The sequence below is a fragment of the Centroberyx gerrardi genome, chromosome 24, assembly GCF_048128805.1.
Source record: "Centroberyx gerrardi isolate f3 chromosome 24, fCenGer3.hap1.cur.20231027, whole genome shotgun sequence".
Lineage (NCBI taxonomy): Eukaryota > Metazoa > Chordata > Actinopteri > Beryciformes > Berycidae > Centroberyx > Centroberyx gerrardi.
The window spans coordinates 9,778,865-9,798,130 of record NC_136020.1 but is presented as its reverse complement, the minus strand read 5'-3'; the positions used below and the strand labels follow the sequence as shown (position 1 = coordinate 9,798,130).

The 19,266-nt window shown below is 45.7% G+C and overlaps 1 protein-coding gene across 1 annotated transcript in view; it reads left to right on the top strand.

Annotated features, from left to right (window-relative positions):
* snd1 (staphylococcal nuclease and tudor domain containing 1) overlaps positions 1-19,266 on the top strand; it is a 183,903-nt gene that overhangs the window by 57,680 nt on the left and 106,957 nt on the right. Inside the window, exon 16 of the mRNA XM_071905593.2 lies at positions 3,480-3,589. Within this exon, the coding sequence (XP_071761694.1) occupies positions 3,480-3,589 (110 nt within the window). The remainder of the gene's footprint in view (positions 1-3,479; positions 3,590-19,266) is intronic.

Genomic DNA, 19,266 nt, shown 5'->3' with positions numbered 1-19,266 from the left:
TCACATGTGGGCCACGTCTTACCAGACCGAAGATGATGATGATGGATGTGCCGTATGGTGGATTGACATGTGGGTGTGGGCTTCAGGCTAATGTGAAGAATACCGTGTTCTCATTTTGTGTGTGTGCGTTACACACAACGCAATACAACAGGTTCCTGTGTGTGCGTTCACTCGTGCGTGTGTGTGTAGCGTGATCTCGACAGTGATCAGTGTGCGTCGTGTTTGTCTCCGAGATCAGATAAGATTGATATCCTGTAGTTTGACCCAGATGTTTATCTAGGTGTAAGTGAGTGAGTCATGTATCATGGTACAGCTTGAAATTGGCTATGCTCAGTGAGTCCCAGCCTTAGTTTAAATGCAGCAGGGGGGAGGACACTAAGTTGTGTGTGTATGAGAGTTTTGAGGGAAATTATTGAGTGCAGTCAGGTAAGTCGTAGGTCGATTAGGGTGTTTGTGCCCGCGTGTGTGACTCCAGATATGAACCGACCTCTGTGTACTACATACCCAAGTAATCTTTCCTTAGGGTCTTCCTAGAGAGACACTGAGTGCCGACACACTTACCATAGCCGGATGAACCCAAGCAGAAAGTCAAGGATATCTTCCCCTCTGCATTTATTTTTGCTAACAATGTATTTGTCTTTTCACCCGTCCCGTCTCCTTTCCGCTCTTCTCTACAATCTCTCGTCTTTTTTTTTTTTTTCCTTCCTCCTTTGTTTTTTTTTTTTTTTTCGTGTCCCTCATCTCTCCTTGTCTCTTCTCTCCAGCACTGTTCCACCCAGGATGTCCCACATGGAAGCCCTGTCCTGGTCCACTTCTATAAATACTTTCAGATGATCTTGGCCATCAGTGTCTCCTTCTCCTCCTCCTCCTCTCCTCAGGGCGTCTGCAGGTCCTTTAAAAGTCTGAAGCAGTTCTTAAACCAAATCAGTCTGTTATTATAAGTCTTAAATGGTTAAATGAGGCTCGTAAGTCTTAAATACAGCCTCAAAAATGTAAATCAGAGCTATTACCGCTATTATTTTCACAAAAGAAATTTTTGTTCAATAGTTGGATGGTTATGAGAGAGGATCTTTGCTATCATTGACAATGAGATGGTGATAAGAAGGGAAATTATAATGTCATAAAATCGCAACTCATTAAATTAACTCAAGTAGTGGATTATACATGTATAATGGGAATTTCATTGATCTGAATCAAACATTGAAGTGTCAATAATAAGCAATTGGAAGCAGGCAGTAACTTGCATCTGGAACCTGGGAGTTGGGTGGAAAAAAATACAATGAAATTCAATTAAATTAGTGATTCAGTTCAATGGATGATGGGGCATTTTCTCAGCCTGACACACAGAACTGTTCAGCCCAAATTACTTTTCGCGTGCACTTTGGTTGCAAAAAACGGCTTTAAATTTCTTTCTAATGGGCGTTAGAAAGGTGTTAAAAAGTCATAAATTTAAGTTGGTGAAACTTGCAGATCCTCTGTTTTTTGCTCTGCTCAGGACACGCCGGGCCATTTAAATGCTAATCCTGGTCACCACACTATTTACTGGCTATTAGAGACTAATGGAGTTGTTGTAGTTTGCCTCTCCTGGGGAAAGCTGAGATGTTGTTTGAGGACGCGGGGGACGTGTGTATGTGTGTGTGTGTGTGTGTGTGTGTGTATACATCTATGTACCTGAGTGTGTGTGTTTGTAAGGGACCTGGGTTTTGCCTACTCTGCCTTTGTCATGTGTATGCGGTGTTTGTGAGTGATGTCAAGGTGAGCAGTCGATGCCATCAAGAGTGTGATCATCTTCTCCAATCATCCGTTGCTTGACCCCATGCACACATTTCCTCTTCGCCATCATCCAAAAACAATCTAAAATGGTATTTCCGATTGGCCAAATAGGTGACTTGCTTGCTAGTTTAGGTAGGAAATTTATTTAAGCACAATATTGTAGATGTATAAACATGAGCAAGTCTCTTTGAAAGGGTGAAGGGAGCTAAAGACTCCAGACAATCTTTTGCTGTCATCAAGAGACAAAGCTTGGATCTGCTGTACTGACAGTGGATTGGAGACCAACATTTCAGATGGATTTTTGCCAAGGGAGGGAGAGGGAGAGGGAAAGAGAGAGAAAGTGAGAGAAAGGAGCGAGAGAGAAGTGGAGAGGGAGAGAAAGAGAACAAAGAGCCTAGGAGAGTGCTGTTGCTTTGTTAGCACAATGTTGAAGGGTTTACCGCCCACCTAAAACTAACGTTGGGTTACTCTGCATAAATCAATACAGAAAAGACCTGTGTGTAATTGTACGTGTGTAATAGTAAAGTGACTGCGTGCTAATTAATTCAAGAACTTTGCAGATAAATGTACAGCTCCTATTGTCGTGCATTTTCTTTTTCAGCAGTATGCAGGTGCATCTTTCCGTCTGTCGGTGAGCATTCATATGCGACGCAGCAAACGTACCCGCTATACGGTAGCGCTTTGCCAAAACCGCCGCGAGCCCCACGCCGCTTGCGCCCTCTTCTTCAGAAGCGCGCGCGTGTGTGTGCACATGAAACCGTTTGAAGTCCTAAAGGGGGTAAGAGACAAAGGGGTGGCGTCTCGATTGAAGCTGGAGATGCTCCTCCACTGAAGGCATCATCCCAGGCATCAGAGGCCCGCCGAGAGCGGGCCTATGCTCTGCATGCAGAGTGTGTAGTGTATGTGTGCGTGTGAGAGGACTTCACATATTACTTATAGTTTCTATAAGGCTGAGATGCACACACACACACACACTACTTCAAACCCAGTCACGTTCACCTTCAAATATATACATTCCCCTTCCTGCGTACACCCAGACTCTCTCAATCATTACATACATTTTCTTTTTTTTTTTCCCCTCAGAGCGAGTATGTAGAGATAAAAGAGGTCTCACAGCACCTTTGTACCAACCCCACCCCCAGCTAATCCACTCCCTACGCAAACTCCATAAGAAAGACCCTGAAAACCTACCAAGGTTGATGTCAAGGGGTCCCAAAGACACAATGCCAACTCAGGCAGCTATTCAGAGGAAACAGGTTATACAGCAGCGCTTTACTCACTCAGGACCCCCGATAACCAATTATCCATTTAGTGCTTCTGCTAGTGTAGTTTGCTAATCTGAAGTGTGCCACTGACGTGCCTCAGTGTAATTGTATGGCTAAACGATTTTGACCTGGACCTATTAAGAGGGATGAAAAGGATGCTTGATGTGGCATCGGTTGTCGGGGGCACCAGGGGTCTAGAGAATTGTGGATACAAGTATATTCACTGACTTGTGAATATTCACATCCGTTTCAATAATATTTCTGCTGCCGTTTTCTTTTCTTTTTTTTCAAATTGGCAACTAGATCCAATTATGTCTCCTCCTGTTCTTTGTTGACTTACCAAGCCAAATAAAGTTAAAACTATTCAAGGAATCTCGCTGTTCTTTTGATTAGCTGCTGTGCTGACCTTTGACCCCTTCCTTTCGTGTTGTCTTCGGCCAGGTATTGAATGTCCACGCGGTTCCAGGAACGCGCCTGGAGGGATGCAGATGGCTGAACCCTTCAGTGACGAGGCCATGCTGTTCACCAAAGAGCTGGTTCTGCAGAGGGAGGTAAGCACTAGCAGGACATTTTGGCTCTGGTTTCCTCATTTCCCATTGTTTCAGCACCCATTCCCATGTTGTTAGCTCTTAATGTTCTGCCATTTTGGCACCTACAGTACTGCATCAGCAGATTCTGACTAGATACTCATAAACCGCGGCAATCACTTTGGCTTTGAAGAATCTCCTGTCCCTAATGCTTTTTGGCATATTTGGCACTCGGTTGGTCTTGTTTTGGTGTGGTTCTTGCCTAAACCACAGTCCGTCACCATGGCCAGTATTCAAACCCACTCAAATGAGCAGCATATTGCAAAACGAGCCAGAGAAAGGAAGCCAGTGGGAAGACAGGCAATATTTTAGCCACCAGGCCAAAAAAAGGCCTTGGTCATGCGTCCACACTATAATTAATCGACACTCTTTCCTGTCCCTCCTCATTTTCTTTTGTTGTGCAAAAAGTGTGTGCAAAACACCGTCATCAAAAAAACAGAACTCACATGTTCTTCCTATGACCTTCAACAGTTGAGTCTGTTTCTGACCATCAGCCGTTTTTCCTCTCTTTGATAAAGGCAAAAACCAGAGGACCAAAACCTCAATCTATTATTTTATCAAGACAGAGATGTTATCAAGATAGGGCCACTGACTTGATGAGCTGATGTAAAGCTCATTTATTTAATCTTTTATGCCCAAATGTGCTTTATTTTATTGTAGCGCTAAAAGTTCTGAATCAGAAAATGTACCCATACCCTGACAAAAGCACCCTGGATAGTGCCACAGTGTTCAGGACATCTGTTATTGTCAGTGAAATGGCTCCAAAAAGTCTTGCATGATATTTGACTGTTGCCTCTGTTATTTGTAGCTTTCGTTGAGATTTGTACAGAAATCCATGCCAAACTGGCCATCAGCCCATGGAGCATATTGTATGTGAATTCTGTGTTTGGCTGGATTGTTTTTTTGTTTCTTTCTTTTTTTTTTCCCCCTCTCTCTCTCTGATTCTCCATCCAGTTTATGGAAAGCTCACCTGATAGCGGATCAGTGCTCCTGGGCTTTAGAAAACTCCATCCACTGTGTGTCTCTTCATTCACATGCTAATAGCTTTTTATAGGAAGCAGTGAACGGACCAAAGCCATGATGGAACTAGCTATAATCCTGGGACCACTTATCCAGGCCACACACCGTCTCTCTCTCTCTCTCTTTTCTCTCTCTCTCTCAATCTCTCTCTCTCTCACTCGCTCTCTCTCACTCCCCCTCTCCATTCCTATCTCCGTTTAAAAGGCTTTTTGCGTAGGGCGGCTGACTCCCCTGTCCTCTGGTGTTTAATTGTCATGGAAATGTGGCCTTGGCTAGCGTTGGAGGCGGACTGGTGTTGGAGAGAGAGAGAGAGAGAGTGTGTGTGTGTGTACACCCGTGTCTGTGTGGTGAGCCTGTAATACAGGTTGGATCGAGGAAGCCTTGGCTGTGAAATAATTGATGCAAGCAACAGGGGACTTTGACTGACAGGGATGCACACCCTCGCTCATGACTCAGTGCAGAGGTGCTGTGGCAGGCACACACTGATTTGAAATTTTAGCATTTTTGCAGATACACGTACGCTCGCTCGCAAATGCATAATTAAGCGTCTTCATAACGCTTGCACACTTGCTCTGCTACAGTCACCTTCTTAGTCTCTCTCGCGCACAAATTAAATTAAGCGTCGTCGTAACACACACACCCCTCATGCGCACTGACGCACACACCCTCACACACTTTCTCCCTCGCCGCTCATTGGCGGCATCAGCACATTTTTCGCAGGTAGGTGGGAGTCAGCAGGCAGGACAGAGCCATATAATGAGTTCAGGGCCCAGTGCGGGGGCTGGCTGGCTGGCTGCACTGGCCTAGTGTTGTGGACTAATATGAACACAAACACACACACACACACACTCACAGGCACACATTCATGTGCAGCCAAACGCACACACATACACACACAAGAGCTGTCACTTTCCCAAACACTGAGTTCAGGCAAAATCATTACCCAGAGGACATTTACTAGTCGAAAGTCCCTCAGCTCAAAATCAGTTTGGGTGTCATTCTTTCGATTCACTGGCGTTGTTAAGATGCGCGCTGAGCAAATTGGAACATTGGTGGGAGAAAAACAAGTGACAGCTCTGAGACACACACACACACACACACACACACACACACACACACACACACACACTTCTAGCTGGAAGAGAAGACTGATAGTGTAACATAATATGATGGTTGACACTGAAGCAGGATAGAGTTGCATGAGAGGAAGCTGGAGTGAATGAGATGTGAGTCGGAGAAGTGGCAGGAAGTGCCGGAGCACCGAGGGGAGAGAGGTTACTGGAGCAACAGCAGAAAGAGGAGAAGAAAAGAGATGATGAAGGGTAGAGGGGGAGAGCCGCTCCATCCTTCCTCCAGCTCTGTCCCTGCCGCATCGTCGAGCAAACCGACTATTACTGAAGCCGTCTTATAAAGGTGTGCGCCACTCGAACGAACGTGAATGCGGTTCATTTGATTTCATTAGGAGGGGATTCTGCTGTTGATTTAGCTCTGAATAGTGTCTGATTGCAGGAGCTTCGGCGGCGTTCAGGAGATGGCCCCCCCCGTAAATGCCACAAGATTCCTGTTTTGGCGGTGTATTTACTTAAATGTTTGTTTTTCTATCCTGCCCTGTCTGGTCGTCAGCCATTTTGAGTTTTCAGGGGCTTTGCTGATCTGACGACACGTTGACTCAATGCTCCGTATCTTTCTTTTTTCCAACTTTCCTCCACTCTGTAATTAGCTGTTCTCTCTCTTGTCTGTTAAGAGATCGGGGTTGTGGTGCAGTTCTCTCTCTCTTCCTCTTGCTCGCTCTCTCTCTCTCTCTCTCTCTGTCTCGCTCATTGCTGTTTCTCTTTTCCCTTGTTTTCATCTCTCTCTCCCTTCCTTCTGTCCTGGCGTCTCTCGCTCTCTCCTCCCCTCTTCTCTCTTGGTGTCCAGTCTTAATCTCTGACTGACAATCTGAGCTCTCTCCCTCCTCCGCTGCCGTTTCTCCCCTTCCCTTCCTCTCCGTTTCTCCTCTCTGTCTCTCTCTCTCTCTAAACTGCCACACAGCCATGTCTTAATTTCTCCTGATGCAGACACACATAATTAATGTGGCGTGCGGCGAGAGGAAAGGCCCTGATTTCTGTCTTCTCTATTTATAAATCCCTCTCTCTCTGGTGATTCTCTCCCTCTTTTTGTCAAGACTTCTTTCACTTTCAGACTCCCTCTTTTAAAAAAAAACCCCAAAACTCATCTGTGTTTATCTGCTCTGTCTTCCTTCATCTCTCCCTCTCTCTCTCTCTCTCTCTCCCTCCCTCCCTCCCTGTCTCACCCTGCTCTCTGTGTAGTCTTAATCTCTGACAGACACTGCTCCCTTTCCCAGCGTGGAACCAAAACAGCAGCGCAGAATTCTGGGGAAAAAAAGAAAAAAAAGAAAACGCATCGGTAAACACCCCTCCCCAGACGTCTCCCCTTACTTTTTTTTGATGTTTTCCATTTAATTTTTCTCACCTCCCACCTTCCATTGACGAAAGCATCCATTCAATATCTCAGTCGTCGACTCTCTGTGTTGGTTTTTCGCTTTGTGCGTTTGGGTGGCAACTTCAAAAGCACAGCCTAACCAGTGGGAGGGAGAACGGGAGAATCTGCTGCACTGAGGTGTTTTTCTAGCATGAATCAACTAAGGACAGGCGCGATTAGCTGTGATGTGCTAGTTAACAATAGCAATAACAGTCAGTGAAGCTAAATTTAACCTGCTTTCAATGGCTCATTACTATACTGTACATGTAGTATGAGTTTCATTCCAAATTGAGGTGGCCGCCGTGTGAAAAAAGTCGACGCCTACTCAAAGTGATGCTGGCATGAAAGTAAAGCACATCATAGGTTACAACTAAAGTTATGAGCCATTCTTAAGACCTTTGCTTATTTTTCTGAGGATGAAATCATCTGTGGTTTTGAAATATTGACGACAGAAGAGAGTACATCTACTGATTAATCAGCACTGAAATGAGCCCAGACCCCCATTCCTGGTGTATAAACAAGTCCAGTTGTGTAACTCAACCCTAAGAGGGAGAGGGAGCAGGAAGAAGAGAAAGAGGGTGGAGAGAGAGAGAGAGAGAGAGAGAGAGAGAGAGAGAGAGAGAGAGAGAGAGAGAGAGAGAGAGAGAGAGAGAGAGAGAGAGAGAGAGAGAAGAGAGAGAGAGAGAGAGAGAGAGAGAGAGAGAGAGAGAGAGAGAGAGAGAGAGAGAGAGAGAGAGAGAGAGAGAGAGAGAGAGAGAGAGAGAGAGAGAGAGAGAGAGAGAGCAGGCTAAGTGGACGGTAATATGTGGTGTGTGTTCCACCTACGCATACTGTCAGTCCTATTGACCTCATTCAGTCTGGGTGGTCTCCCATCTACAGTATTGCCCTCACTGCCTACTCACCAACTCTTATCTCACACACACACACACACTAAATTCACTTTCTCTCGCTCACCTACAAGCATGCACATATACACACACACACACGAACACACTAACAGGCCCTGGCTGACTGGATGCCAAGTCTTCTTCTTTACATTTCTTCTCTCTGTCTTTTTCATAATCCCATTGTTTTCTTTTTGTTTCTCTGCTGCACGTTTCCTTTTGTCTTGTACGCATTAGCATACACAAACACACTCGGGCTGCATTACAAATCGAGTATAATCGTATATCATTATGTTTCTGCAAGTAATAATCATAGAATTTTGGTGTAACAGCAATATGGAAACTTTTCATTTCACTTAGAATGTCCACTGTAGTTGAAAAGAGTTAAAAGGGTGATATAAAATCCCAGAAATGCAGTAAAATATCAAATTTTGTTCCTCAAATCAAGAAAAATAATCAACATTAATAATCGTGATCTAGCATAATGGATTAACCATAATCGTGCAGCCCTAGCACACACACATACACACACTTACCTCCACCTTTATGCAGAGTGTCAGTTCTCCTGCAGCACAGTGCTGAATGAAGCGAGTGTTTTTTGACATCACCCGGTGTGCGCGTAGCTCCCCTGCGCCCGCCGTCCTAAACCCTGCCCAGTCGTGCTTAAAACGGGGGCCCGCCACCCCGCCGCCCCCCCGCCCTGCGACATGAACGGCGTGTGCGCCAGGCTGCCAGCGGCGGGGGGTCGGCACAGGCTGGCGTCAGACCCGCAGGAGGCTGTGTTGAGGAGCGGCGATGAGTCACCGTGCCGGCGTGGCATCACAGATGCCCCGCTCATGCCTGCCTCCACAGATTTATGAGCTTTCTGCTTTAATAACTGTTCTTGTTGGTGAGCATTTTAATTTTATGATAATAAACCCCACACCTCCGTTATGTCAAGGAGATGCTGCTTTCTGCTCTGGTTTGATGTGTGTGTGTGTGTCTGTGTCTAGTGATTATTGTACATGTTTATACTCTGTAACCGCTACCATAAACTTACATAGAAGCAGCTAGGCAATTGAATAACTTAACTATTATGTGTCTGTTTTTTTTTTCCTTGGTCAGTGTAACTCCGATCAATCCGTTTAGCATTCCTCTCACACACACACACACACAGGCACACATAATGCATCCTTCATGCGTTTGAGCCTCTTTTAAACGTCTTATTTTGCCTCTCAGGGCCCCAGGACAGCATCGGATTTCTCCACAGCCTCCATGCTCGCACATTGATTTCCGATCACGCCTGAATTATTTTGGCGAGAGGCCGATTACACAAGTGCTGCGTCTTGCAATCTTTGACCATCTCTCTCCCTCATCCCTCTCTCTCTCTCGCTTGCCCCACTCTCTGTTGTTCCTATTGGCCTGTTGGTGCCGATGTGTATTTGCGTGGCTTTGTTTCTGTGTGTCTATTTTTGTCTTGTTTTGCTTTCTCATACGCTGCCATACACATGCAAAATGTGTATGTGTGTGAATGAGTAGAGCACACATAATGAATAATGCATGGTGTGGTTTCCTGGTCAGACAGACAGGCAGACGGTGGGGACGGTGAACTGTCCCTCGGGTCCTTTTCCCCACCACATACTGTAGTTAAACAAACCACCAGTACAGAAGGCGGCCACATATCTAGATGACTGCTGCTTTATAGCTGCAGTCAGGATCTGTCCCCATCCATTCATAACTCTGGGACGGGTAGAACAAAAACACCAGCTTGGACCATTTCCATACAATAGCCCCGGCCAATATATATTGGATTAACCTCATACTGATGCTGATTATACATCTGAATGCTCCACTGATAATGTTACCTATAGCATTAGCACAAACAAATATGTTTCAGTATTCAAGTGTAGAATTTGGCCCAGATGGGAGCTTGTAATGATGACTTAGTATATTGAGTAACAGCATCTTAAAAATAAATCCTTAATGCCCAAAAATCATTTCATCAAACGGGTACGTAATCTTTACATTTATTGTATTGTGCTGATGTGATATCAATAATGGTGATACAAATGAAGATTGAAGGGAAAAATTAAAGCTTATCTATGTTAGTGTTGTCGAGATCGTTTTACACTTCCTTATTATAACAGACCAAGTGTCACAAGTAGACAAAAGTTCTGGTTCTGGAGTATTATGTGACGACTGGGTGTGTCCTAGCTGGTGAAAGAGTCAAAATAACCAGCAAACTGGCAAGCCAACCAGACTAGTTTGTGTCTTTGTTGTGACCTTGGAATGCATCTTGTACCTATGATGCTATCAACAATATTCTATTTTATATTGACCATAAATTGTGGTACTTAAAATAGCCTATCTACGTTATTTTTAGACTTTTTGGTATCACAGGTGTGGTTCAACTTTTGTTATTGCAGTAATTTGGAAACCTTAAACTGCTGCGCAGCCTGTGTGTGTATCGGTGTCACAGTTGGGTAGCGTTGTTCCTTGAAAACTGTGAATTATGGCCCGAGGGCGAACAGAACGACCCACATAAACATGTTCGCACCATCGCGGTGACGGAGAGATAGATAGGCCTGGATAGAGATGAAGAGATGAGAGAAAGAGAGAGAGAGAGAAAAACCTGCTCACCGCTTTATCGCCCGAACTCGTTTACGAGGGCGACCTTGTGCGTACGTGCGAGTGTGTGTGTGTGTGTGTACGATGGGATGACAACTTCAGCGTCCATTCTGATAAGCATACCCCGCAACAGAGCGCACACACACACACACACACACACACACACTGTGCTAGGGGACCAGCTGAATCCTCTTAGTCTTCTCCTCTACGTCAAGGGCACTGCAGTAGTCTTCCACATCAATGAGGGCAATAGTATAATGCTCTCATGCACCTAGACTGTGCATCCCTCGCTGTATTCCTCCCTCGTCTCTATTTCTCTTTCTTTCTGCACCTTTCCCTCTCTCTTCTGCTTCGACCCTCTTTCCAAATTGTTGTACTTGGTTTGCTACTTTTCTGCTGCCTCTCGCCGAGCTGCAGATTGCCGACTCTGCTGGCCGAAGAGAGAAAAACTGACCGGGTGGAGATGGAGCACAAGAAAGGTGTAGGACACGGGGCATAAAAGAGTGTGTGCTCGCACTCCTAGACAAACACACTCTTACATTATCATTAGACCTGAGGCCAGAAGACTAAAGGTGTTCCATAAAAGATTGAAGCGGTAGGCAATGGAGAGACGGCTTCCATTGTCTCTCTTGTGTGTCTGACACTGTTTGCCTTTCCTCTGGCCATACTTTCCTCTCTCTCACTAAAAGAAATAGCCAACCCACATATTGAATTTGTGGTCCAAATGTGAATACTGGAGGCAGCCAGCCAGTTAGCCAGTGGCTGTGTCAATAGACGTGTTTACCTGTGTGATTCACCTGGCCTCCTCCTCTCCTCTCCACTTTTGCGTCTTTGTCTTTCTCCTTCTCCGACCGTCTGCTGTCCTAATAGAGAAATTGGTGTTTTGTTTGCCGTATGTTTGATTTCCTCACATTTTCTCCTCCTTTTTATCCCCGCCAAAGAGGTTATGTTGTCACCCCTGTTAGTGTCTTTGTTTGTCTGTTAAGAAAAGGAAAGGGGTGAAGGAACAATTGAGGTTTTGGTGGTGATCTGGACCTACAATTTCCGCCGTTAGACAATTTCGTTTTTTGTTTTAGCCATAACTATGAAACTAACAGATAGAGACTTGATTCTAAATCCTAAGGGTATGTTTGCAGGCTCAAGAAACCAATTTAACTTAAAATTTAAGTTACGGGAAATGTCTTTTGGTGTAACAGCAAGTTTGTTCAGTGTTGGCAGAGATTTATGGTCTGTTATTGCCTTGTGGTCAGATCTGCGGTCAGTTTATCCTTCTTCGTCCTTTGTTGTGCCTCGTAAAGCTGCATCATTCTCTTTGCTTATTTCTTATTATTTCTTATTTCATTGGTTATTTCTGCCTTGCCTCCCACGCTTTCTCTCTTTGTCTTTGAAAATGACCATGGATGCTACAGTCATCTGTGTGTTGCTAAGTGACTGGAGCTGAGTGGCACAGCTAATTGACGCTACTTTTTAGACACACACACATACACAGTTTTCTTTCTTTTTTCTGTGTTGTCATGCTTGTCTGTCCTGGGCCTGACTTGCACCTCCTTTGACATTTTGTGTGTATAGATTACCTTCAGTAAACTACCACCTATTTACAGTTTGCCATCTTTGAGCCTGAGCCGCAAGGAATATTCAAACACACTCTCTCTTAACAAACATACACACACACACACACACAAATCCCCCCGCTGCGTCCCCCTCTGAGCTGGTGCCCGCTGGGTATTTGTGATCTAAACACGAACACTGTTTGACACTGTTAACAAAAAGGATTTGATCAGCATCACAGGCAAAAATATCAGAGTCCCCACGATATTGTTGATATTCATCATCAGCAAATTAATTATATTTTCACCTTCTGTGTTTGGTGATTTATTTATTTTTTCATCCGTTACAGGAGAGAAACATGGCTATAATACAAAATGGGGTTTATTGACATCTCTAATACTAGCATTTTAATGGCTTCTCATTGATATTCACTGGTAGAGTTTGACCTAGATATCCAAGTGTGCACAATAGTAAGTATAGAGTCTATATCTTTCACCATGATATGTTAGTCGAATCTCTGATGAGCAAGCCTGAGGATGTGGCTCCAGGCCTTCATGCTTTATTGATGCTTGGATCGATGCTATTCTATTGACAACTGTGACACATTAGCACAACATATAGATGATTTTGACAGTTTACACACACACACACACACACTCATTCTCTCTCTCTCACTCACACACACGCAACTCTCTCTCTTTCTTTGTCTCTGCACCACACGCAACATCAGATGCACTAAAGCGATCCATTGATGCTGTTTTCATTGCTTTGCTGTGGCTGCAACTGTGACTCCTACTCATTGTAGTCTGTCTCAACCTTGCCTGTATATGAAAAGCCTATGAGGCATTACAGAGAAATGATTACCCGGTAGTCACCAACATCAGTACCAAAGGTTTGTGTGTTTGTTTGTGTGTTTATGTGAGTGTTTGTGTGTTTGTGTGTGTGTGTGTGTGTGTGTGTGTGTGTGTGTATGCCGGCGAACACGCAAGCTCAGAGCAGATACTAGCCTCTCAGTAGTACTGATGGTTCCCTTGACAACACAGCAGTTGCGACACATCGGCAGGGTCCTGGCTCTAGGATTAACACACGCGTTTGCGCGCACACACACACACACACACACACACACACACACACACACACACACACACACACACACACAGGACAGCTGTCATGATAAAAAGGGCCAATCTTCTCTACCTATTCCTATTCGCCCCCACTCTCTGTCGCCCCTCTCTCTTCTAATGTTGGCAGCATTTATATATGGGAGATGCAGACCAACTCACACACACACACACATCCTGCTGTGCACACAGTCCATCCTCACCTGTGCCCTTCACCTTCTTATGTGCTGTGTGTGTGTCAGCCTTCCACTACTCGTCTGCTTATTGAGTTGTCAACATCTGGCCCCTACTGCGTAGAGGTCACACCTGCCTACACCTTCTCTGTCCTCCTCCTTTCCTTTTCTCTCTCCTCTCACCTTATGTCCACTTTCACAAGAACCCCCTTTATCTGTGCGCGTGTGTGTGTACATCGTGTGTAGGCATCATCAGCTGCAGTGTAAGCGAGTGCAGCCTCAACGATCTCCTGAATAAATAAGCGCAGAATGAAGGGAAAGCCAAAAAGAGAAGAGAGATTTGAAGCAGTAATCCTGCGCCAGCTTACCCCAGCATAACGCAGTGACCTCCTCATGCCTGCATTCTCCCTCCTCCCTCCCCTCCCTCTCCTCGCGCCTCCCTCCGTCCACTTCTTCTCTCATTCCCTCGTTTTATATCCCTCACCAACAATCAGAGAGGGGCCATCTCAGCGGCTGTGTCAGCGATCGACCCCCCCCCCCCCCCCCCCCTCTCTATCTCTCTCTCTCATGGTCTTTCTCTCTCTCTGTTCTCCCAGAGGAGAGTTGGGGGCTCAAAGGGAAGGACAAGCCTGGCAGAATCTTTTCAAAAACCAACGGGGATCGGACTCTCAGCTTTGAATACAGACAGATAAAGCTAACGGCAGGAGTGGGCGACGGGGAGAGAGACGTGTGCGTTTGTGTGCGCGAGCGAGCGAAGTTTCAAGTGAGGCCGGCTATAGAAATGTAGTTTCTTTAAAACCCTTCGCCGGCTGAATCCCTTTCCAAATGTGCGGGGGTGTGTGCAGGGGAAGTTCCAAGAAAGGCTGGCCGGGGCGCTGCAGTTTCTTAAAATGCTTTCCTTGCCAGCTGAATCCCTCTTAAAGTGAGAGTGTGTGCGTATGTGTGTTCAGCTAGGCTAGTCTGAAAGATGATCTGCTTCTCTGCATACTGATCAATACGTCCCAGCCCCAGATGTCATTACCTTTGATGTGTCTGCCTGTCGGTCTGCTTGTCTGTCCGTGCGTCCGTGAGGTGAGGCCATCAAATGTAATTGCTTGAGGGGGAAGCATATGGTCGCTTGATGAAGATGACACGCTCCCTGTGCTGTAGACTGCTCATCTAGCCTCTCCTTTAACACCGGGGGCGCAGTTTAGCGAAGGAGAGAGCACCCCTCCATTTTCAACAATTAGACTTGACTGCACCTTTAGCAAGAACACGCGCACGTGCCTGCACAGACATGGGTGACACACATACGCACAGATGCACCTGTTATCTCTAGTACTCTTTTCACTCTATTAGCAGCCTAAAGTGTGTGTGTGTGCGTGTCAGTGCTAAAGTTCTTTAACTGCACAGTTCTGACATTTGTGCTCAATTAGACTGATGCGGCGGTCGCAGACAAGGCGTCGCGCTGCCAGCAAGACGGCGCCGCACGCACATCCACGCCTCACTTAAAAGCCGTTTGTGTGTCTGCGTGCATGTGTGTGATGTGATAAGTCTTCACGCTGAAGCAGTGATATTGTGTGTGTGTGTGTGTGTGTGCGTGCAAGCCAATCAGTTGGGCCACGATTCTGTCCATTTCACTGAGTTTCAAAGCAGGAGACGCGGTGTGAGCAAGATTCTGCAAAGAGCTAAATGTTAGAACCGTGGTCTCTCGTGTTCTCGTAGTCCTGACATTTAGTACTAAAGTCAGACACACACACACGCTGGCTCACACATACATTTTTATATTTCTGCTCCATATTGTTTGTCTGCCGCCTCATCACAAGTCGTTTGCCACTTTTGGCTGGGAAGTGACTCTCAAACACACACCTACATGAATGCATACACACACACACACAGTTATTATCTCCTGGAACAATACTAATAGATGCATGTACTGCTGTGAGCAAACAGTTTGTGCCTCCACTGCCAACAGAGTGGGAGGGTGATCGCCTGCCAAGTCTCTCCTCCCCTGAGCCTCCTCTTCTCCTCTCATCTCCTCTCCTCGGCCTCCCCCTCTTTCCTGCTCTCCTTTCCCTCCACGCTTCATCCCTGAGCCGCCTCCTCCCCTCTACTGAGCCTCATCCTCGCCTCTCCTTGCCTCCCCTTTTCCTCTCCTCTCCTCTCCTCTTTCCTCTGCTCCTCTACTCCCTCTGCCCTCTCCTCCCCTGAGCCGCCACCTCCTCTTCTCCTCTTCCTCCTCCTCCTCCTCCTCCTCCTCCTCCCCCTCCTTCTCTGTAATCTTCATAATAATAAACCCCCCTTGGAGTGCTAACTCTAGGTCTCATTTTATCTTTCTGTAACACTGTTTTTTGGGTGTTTTTTCGCCGCTGAATTAAACCAAGATGTGATGCATCGACCACGATTAAGTTTCCATATCTGAATCTAGTCTTTTTCAAACATTATCCCACTATGTCCCATGCACTGAGCTAGTTTACTACGCTAGTATTGCATACCAATACACATCCCTTGAGTTCTCCTCCCTCTGTTTTTGTAGATATAGGGGTACCTGAGTCGTGACAGTAAGCCCTAATGTTTTCCCTCCATCTGCCCTGCTTGGGCTCACAACTGGGATTAGAGAAGTTTTATCACAGCATCATAACAACATAACTCTAATTGATGGACAAACCGAGGCAAGCCTGCATGCACACACACGTGGGTCTTTGATGTCTCTAGTCGTCTTTAATTAGCTGGAGCGAGGGACGAGAGAGCGGTGAGGGGAGAAGAGCAATATAGCTGGCTGTCTATCTAATTATCGGCACCCCTGTTGGGCAGGTACTCTCATATCAGCCGGGGCGACGAGGTCACACTAGGCTTGGAGCCACATGGGGCCTCTGTTTCACCTCTTGCAGTCTCGATCTCGGCTTTGGGGCTGTAAAGCTTTGAGTACAGCCCACCAGACAAATCTTGGTTAGTTCTGACCAAAGTATGGAATATAAATTGGATAAGTTTGATGTCTTGAAAAGAAAACTTTTAGAAATACAAAAAACTGTGGAAAAGTATGTAAATAAATGTTCAGTCCTAATGCGCACATCACTACACATTATATGTAGGTGTAGACCTGCTGTCACTTAACATATGGTGATATTTGTGTTCTGAAACATAATTCAGGTACAGAACAATACGGACTAATTTGTCAGCCGCTATTAGCATACACAATATAAAACACTAGCCAAAATCGTTATCAGGTCAAGAAATTCAAGTCTGGAAAGAGTAAGAAATAGAAACTGTGTAGGAGCGGTTTATTTTCTTCGTATCTTGGGGGAATTCAATCGATCCGTTTCCTTCTCTTGCTGTCAAGGCATTAGGCCTTTGCTTCATGTATGGATTTGCCGGGGTCAAGGGTTCCAATTGCTGTTTGATGAGCAAGGCCCACATATTGCTTATTTCCTCGCTCCTAAATTGCTTCTAATGGCATTCTTTTCAGGTGCTCTCGACAGCTTTGGAAGATTTTAGAGTTCGGCTTTCACTGTCTTCTCTTTGTGTCTGACATTAATAAGCAGCTATTGGGTTTAAGTACTTTCCTGTCTGCTTTCTGGGATGGCATATGCTTTGATCAGGTCTTATGCGGAGGTGGCATAGTTAGACTGGCACAGGTTCACCTCCAGTCACTCCTACACACTCTCACACACACACACACACTCACACATCTTTCTTACTCTGTTAAAGTACTCTTAAAGAATGCTGAACCCCATCTGAGGCATGATCAAAGGCCACTGGACACTAGGCAACAACCCTGCTGCGTGTGTGTGAGTGCACATTTATGTATTCATATACATTACATGTGCGCATGCAAATTCAAACAAATCTCGTCACAAACTCTCCTTCAGTTCTATTATTAGCGCCGTCTCAGCTCTCCTTTCCCTCAAAGGCGTGTGGCTCAATCGTGTCCCTTCTCCCCCCAGTAATCTCCACAGCGCATTTACTCTACTCCCATTTCCCCGCGATACGTTGAAATGCAACCAGATTTATTTGCAGTCAGAATTAAAGTGGAAAAAGAAATGAGCTAAATGGTTATAAATAGTCTTTTTGTTCCACTGGCGCCGTATGACCGCCAGTAATCACTGTATATTAAGCAGGCACTTTTGGAGGCAGCTTTTATTTGGGATCCATTAAAACTTCCAGCTGGGATCAGCGCCTAGGCCCCACCACCTCATAAAATAGCGTTTGAGCTTATTCCCCTCCCATTCTATCTCAGTATATTGGAGTCGAATCTATGCTTTAATCCCATTTACATTAAGTGATTATGCATTTTCCAAATGGCCTCCACTAAATAATAGAAAGTCAAGCGCGAAGTGGGAAAAAGACTCCGCTACCCACAGTACAGCGGGGGATGAGTCGTCCACTGCAGAGAGAGGTTGGCTGTTGATTTGTTTGATCTTTAAAAATCACCGCTGACCCTACTGCGCACACACACACACACACACACACACACGGATGCGTTGATGCTGCACGCAGCTAGTCAGAGCTTTCATCTCGACGTTACTTTCATGTCCTGCTCTGTGCTCCGCAGCGTGCGGTTTCCTCAGCGAGGCCTTGGCATTAGCTCACTGCTTGTCATGTGGGAGTCCACATCAATGTAATAACCTGATCCTACGGCTCCTATAGAACTAATGCAATGGTCTTCTTAGCTGTGTCAGATAGGGGCCTCTTGTCTACTGCAATCACCTCATCAAGTCTCCTCTCTCAATCTCTTTTCTCTGTCTATTACCCTTTTTTTTCTCACTCTCCCTCCCTCCTCTGTCTGTCTGTCTGTCTCTCTCTCTCCCTCTTCCTGGCTCTCTTCTTTCTCTCTCTCCATCTCTCTCTCCGTCTCCCTCTTTGTCTCTCTCTCTCCCTCTCTCTTTTTCTGTCTTTTCCTCACATTGCTTCAAGTGCCGTAGCATTCCTGTCCTATGACACTGTGAATCGGGACGTCTTTGATAGCGCGCCGCCCTCACTATCCCCCTCAGTTAATTTTCTTACCTCCGTCTGTCTTTCTCTCTCTCTGCCCCCTTTCTTTGATGTCTCCAGCAATGCAGGAGACCATTTTGCCACCCCAATTCCACCCCTCCGCTAAAACTGAAATGTCTACACCCAAATAAAGTCATTTTCATCCCAGAAAAGATGAAATCCCAGAAAACTCTCTCCGCCATTGCTTTTTTTTTTTTCTTCCCCCCCCTCCCCCTCGCCCCGCTCGTTTCACGGAACATCAAACGACCTCCTGGCTTGTAAGGAGTGCTTTCTGTTTTTTTTTTCCACTTCTTCTTCTTTCCTTACTTTTTACATGCACAGCATAAAAGCAAAGATTTGTTCATTTTCTTATTAGCGCACTCCTAGGCTCGGTGTGTGCTTTCTCTCATGTACTCGCATGCAAACACACACACACACATTTGCATGAGAAGGCGCAGGAGTGGCGCAGAAGCTAAAAATGGCCTGCTGGAAAATCCATTCAACTAACCTGGGTAGGGGGGCCCAAACAAAAAGTTGCGTGGAGATCCATGCTAATGAACTGCAGGAGGAAGAGGAGGGGGAGTGGGGACTAGAGGGGCCGCCGGTACATGAGAACACGCATGTCGGTGTGTGTACGGCTGAAGAAACGACAGGTAGCGAGGGGAGTTTCAGGATACGGACGCAGCACAAGTTTAAGCATTCAAGCATTTACTACATGTGTTCTGCTGTTTACTGTTTGCGTGGGCGGGCGGTTGGGGATGCTTTATGAAAGAATGCAAAGGAATTTTGTATCAGTAATGTGGTTAAGGCTTTTGAACTGTGTGGCTGTTTATATTTATGTATTGGCGTGTTTGTGT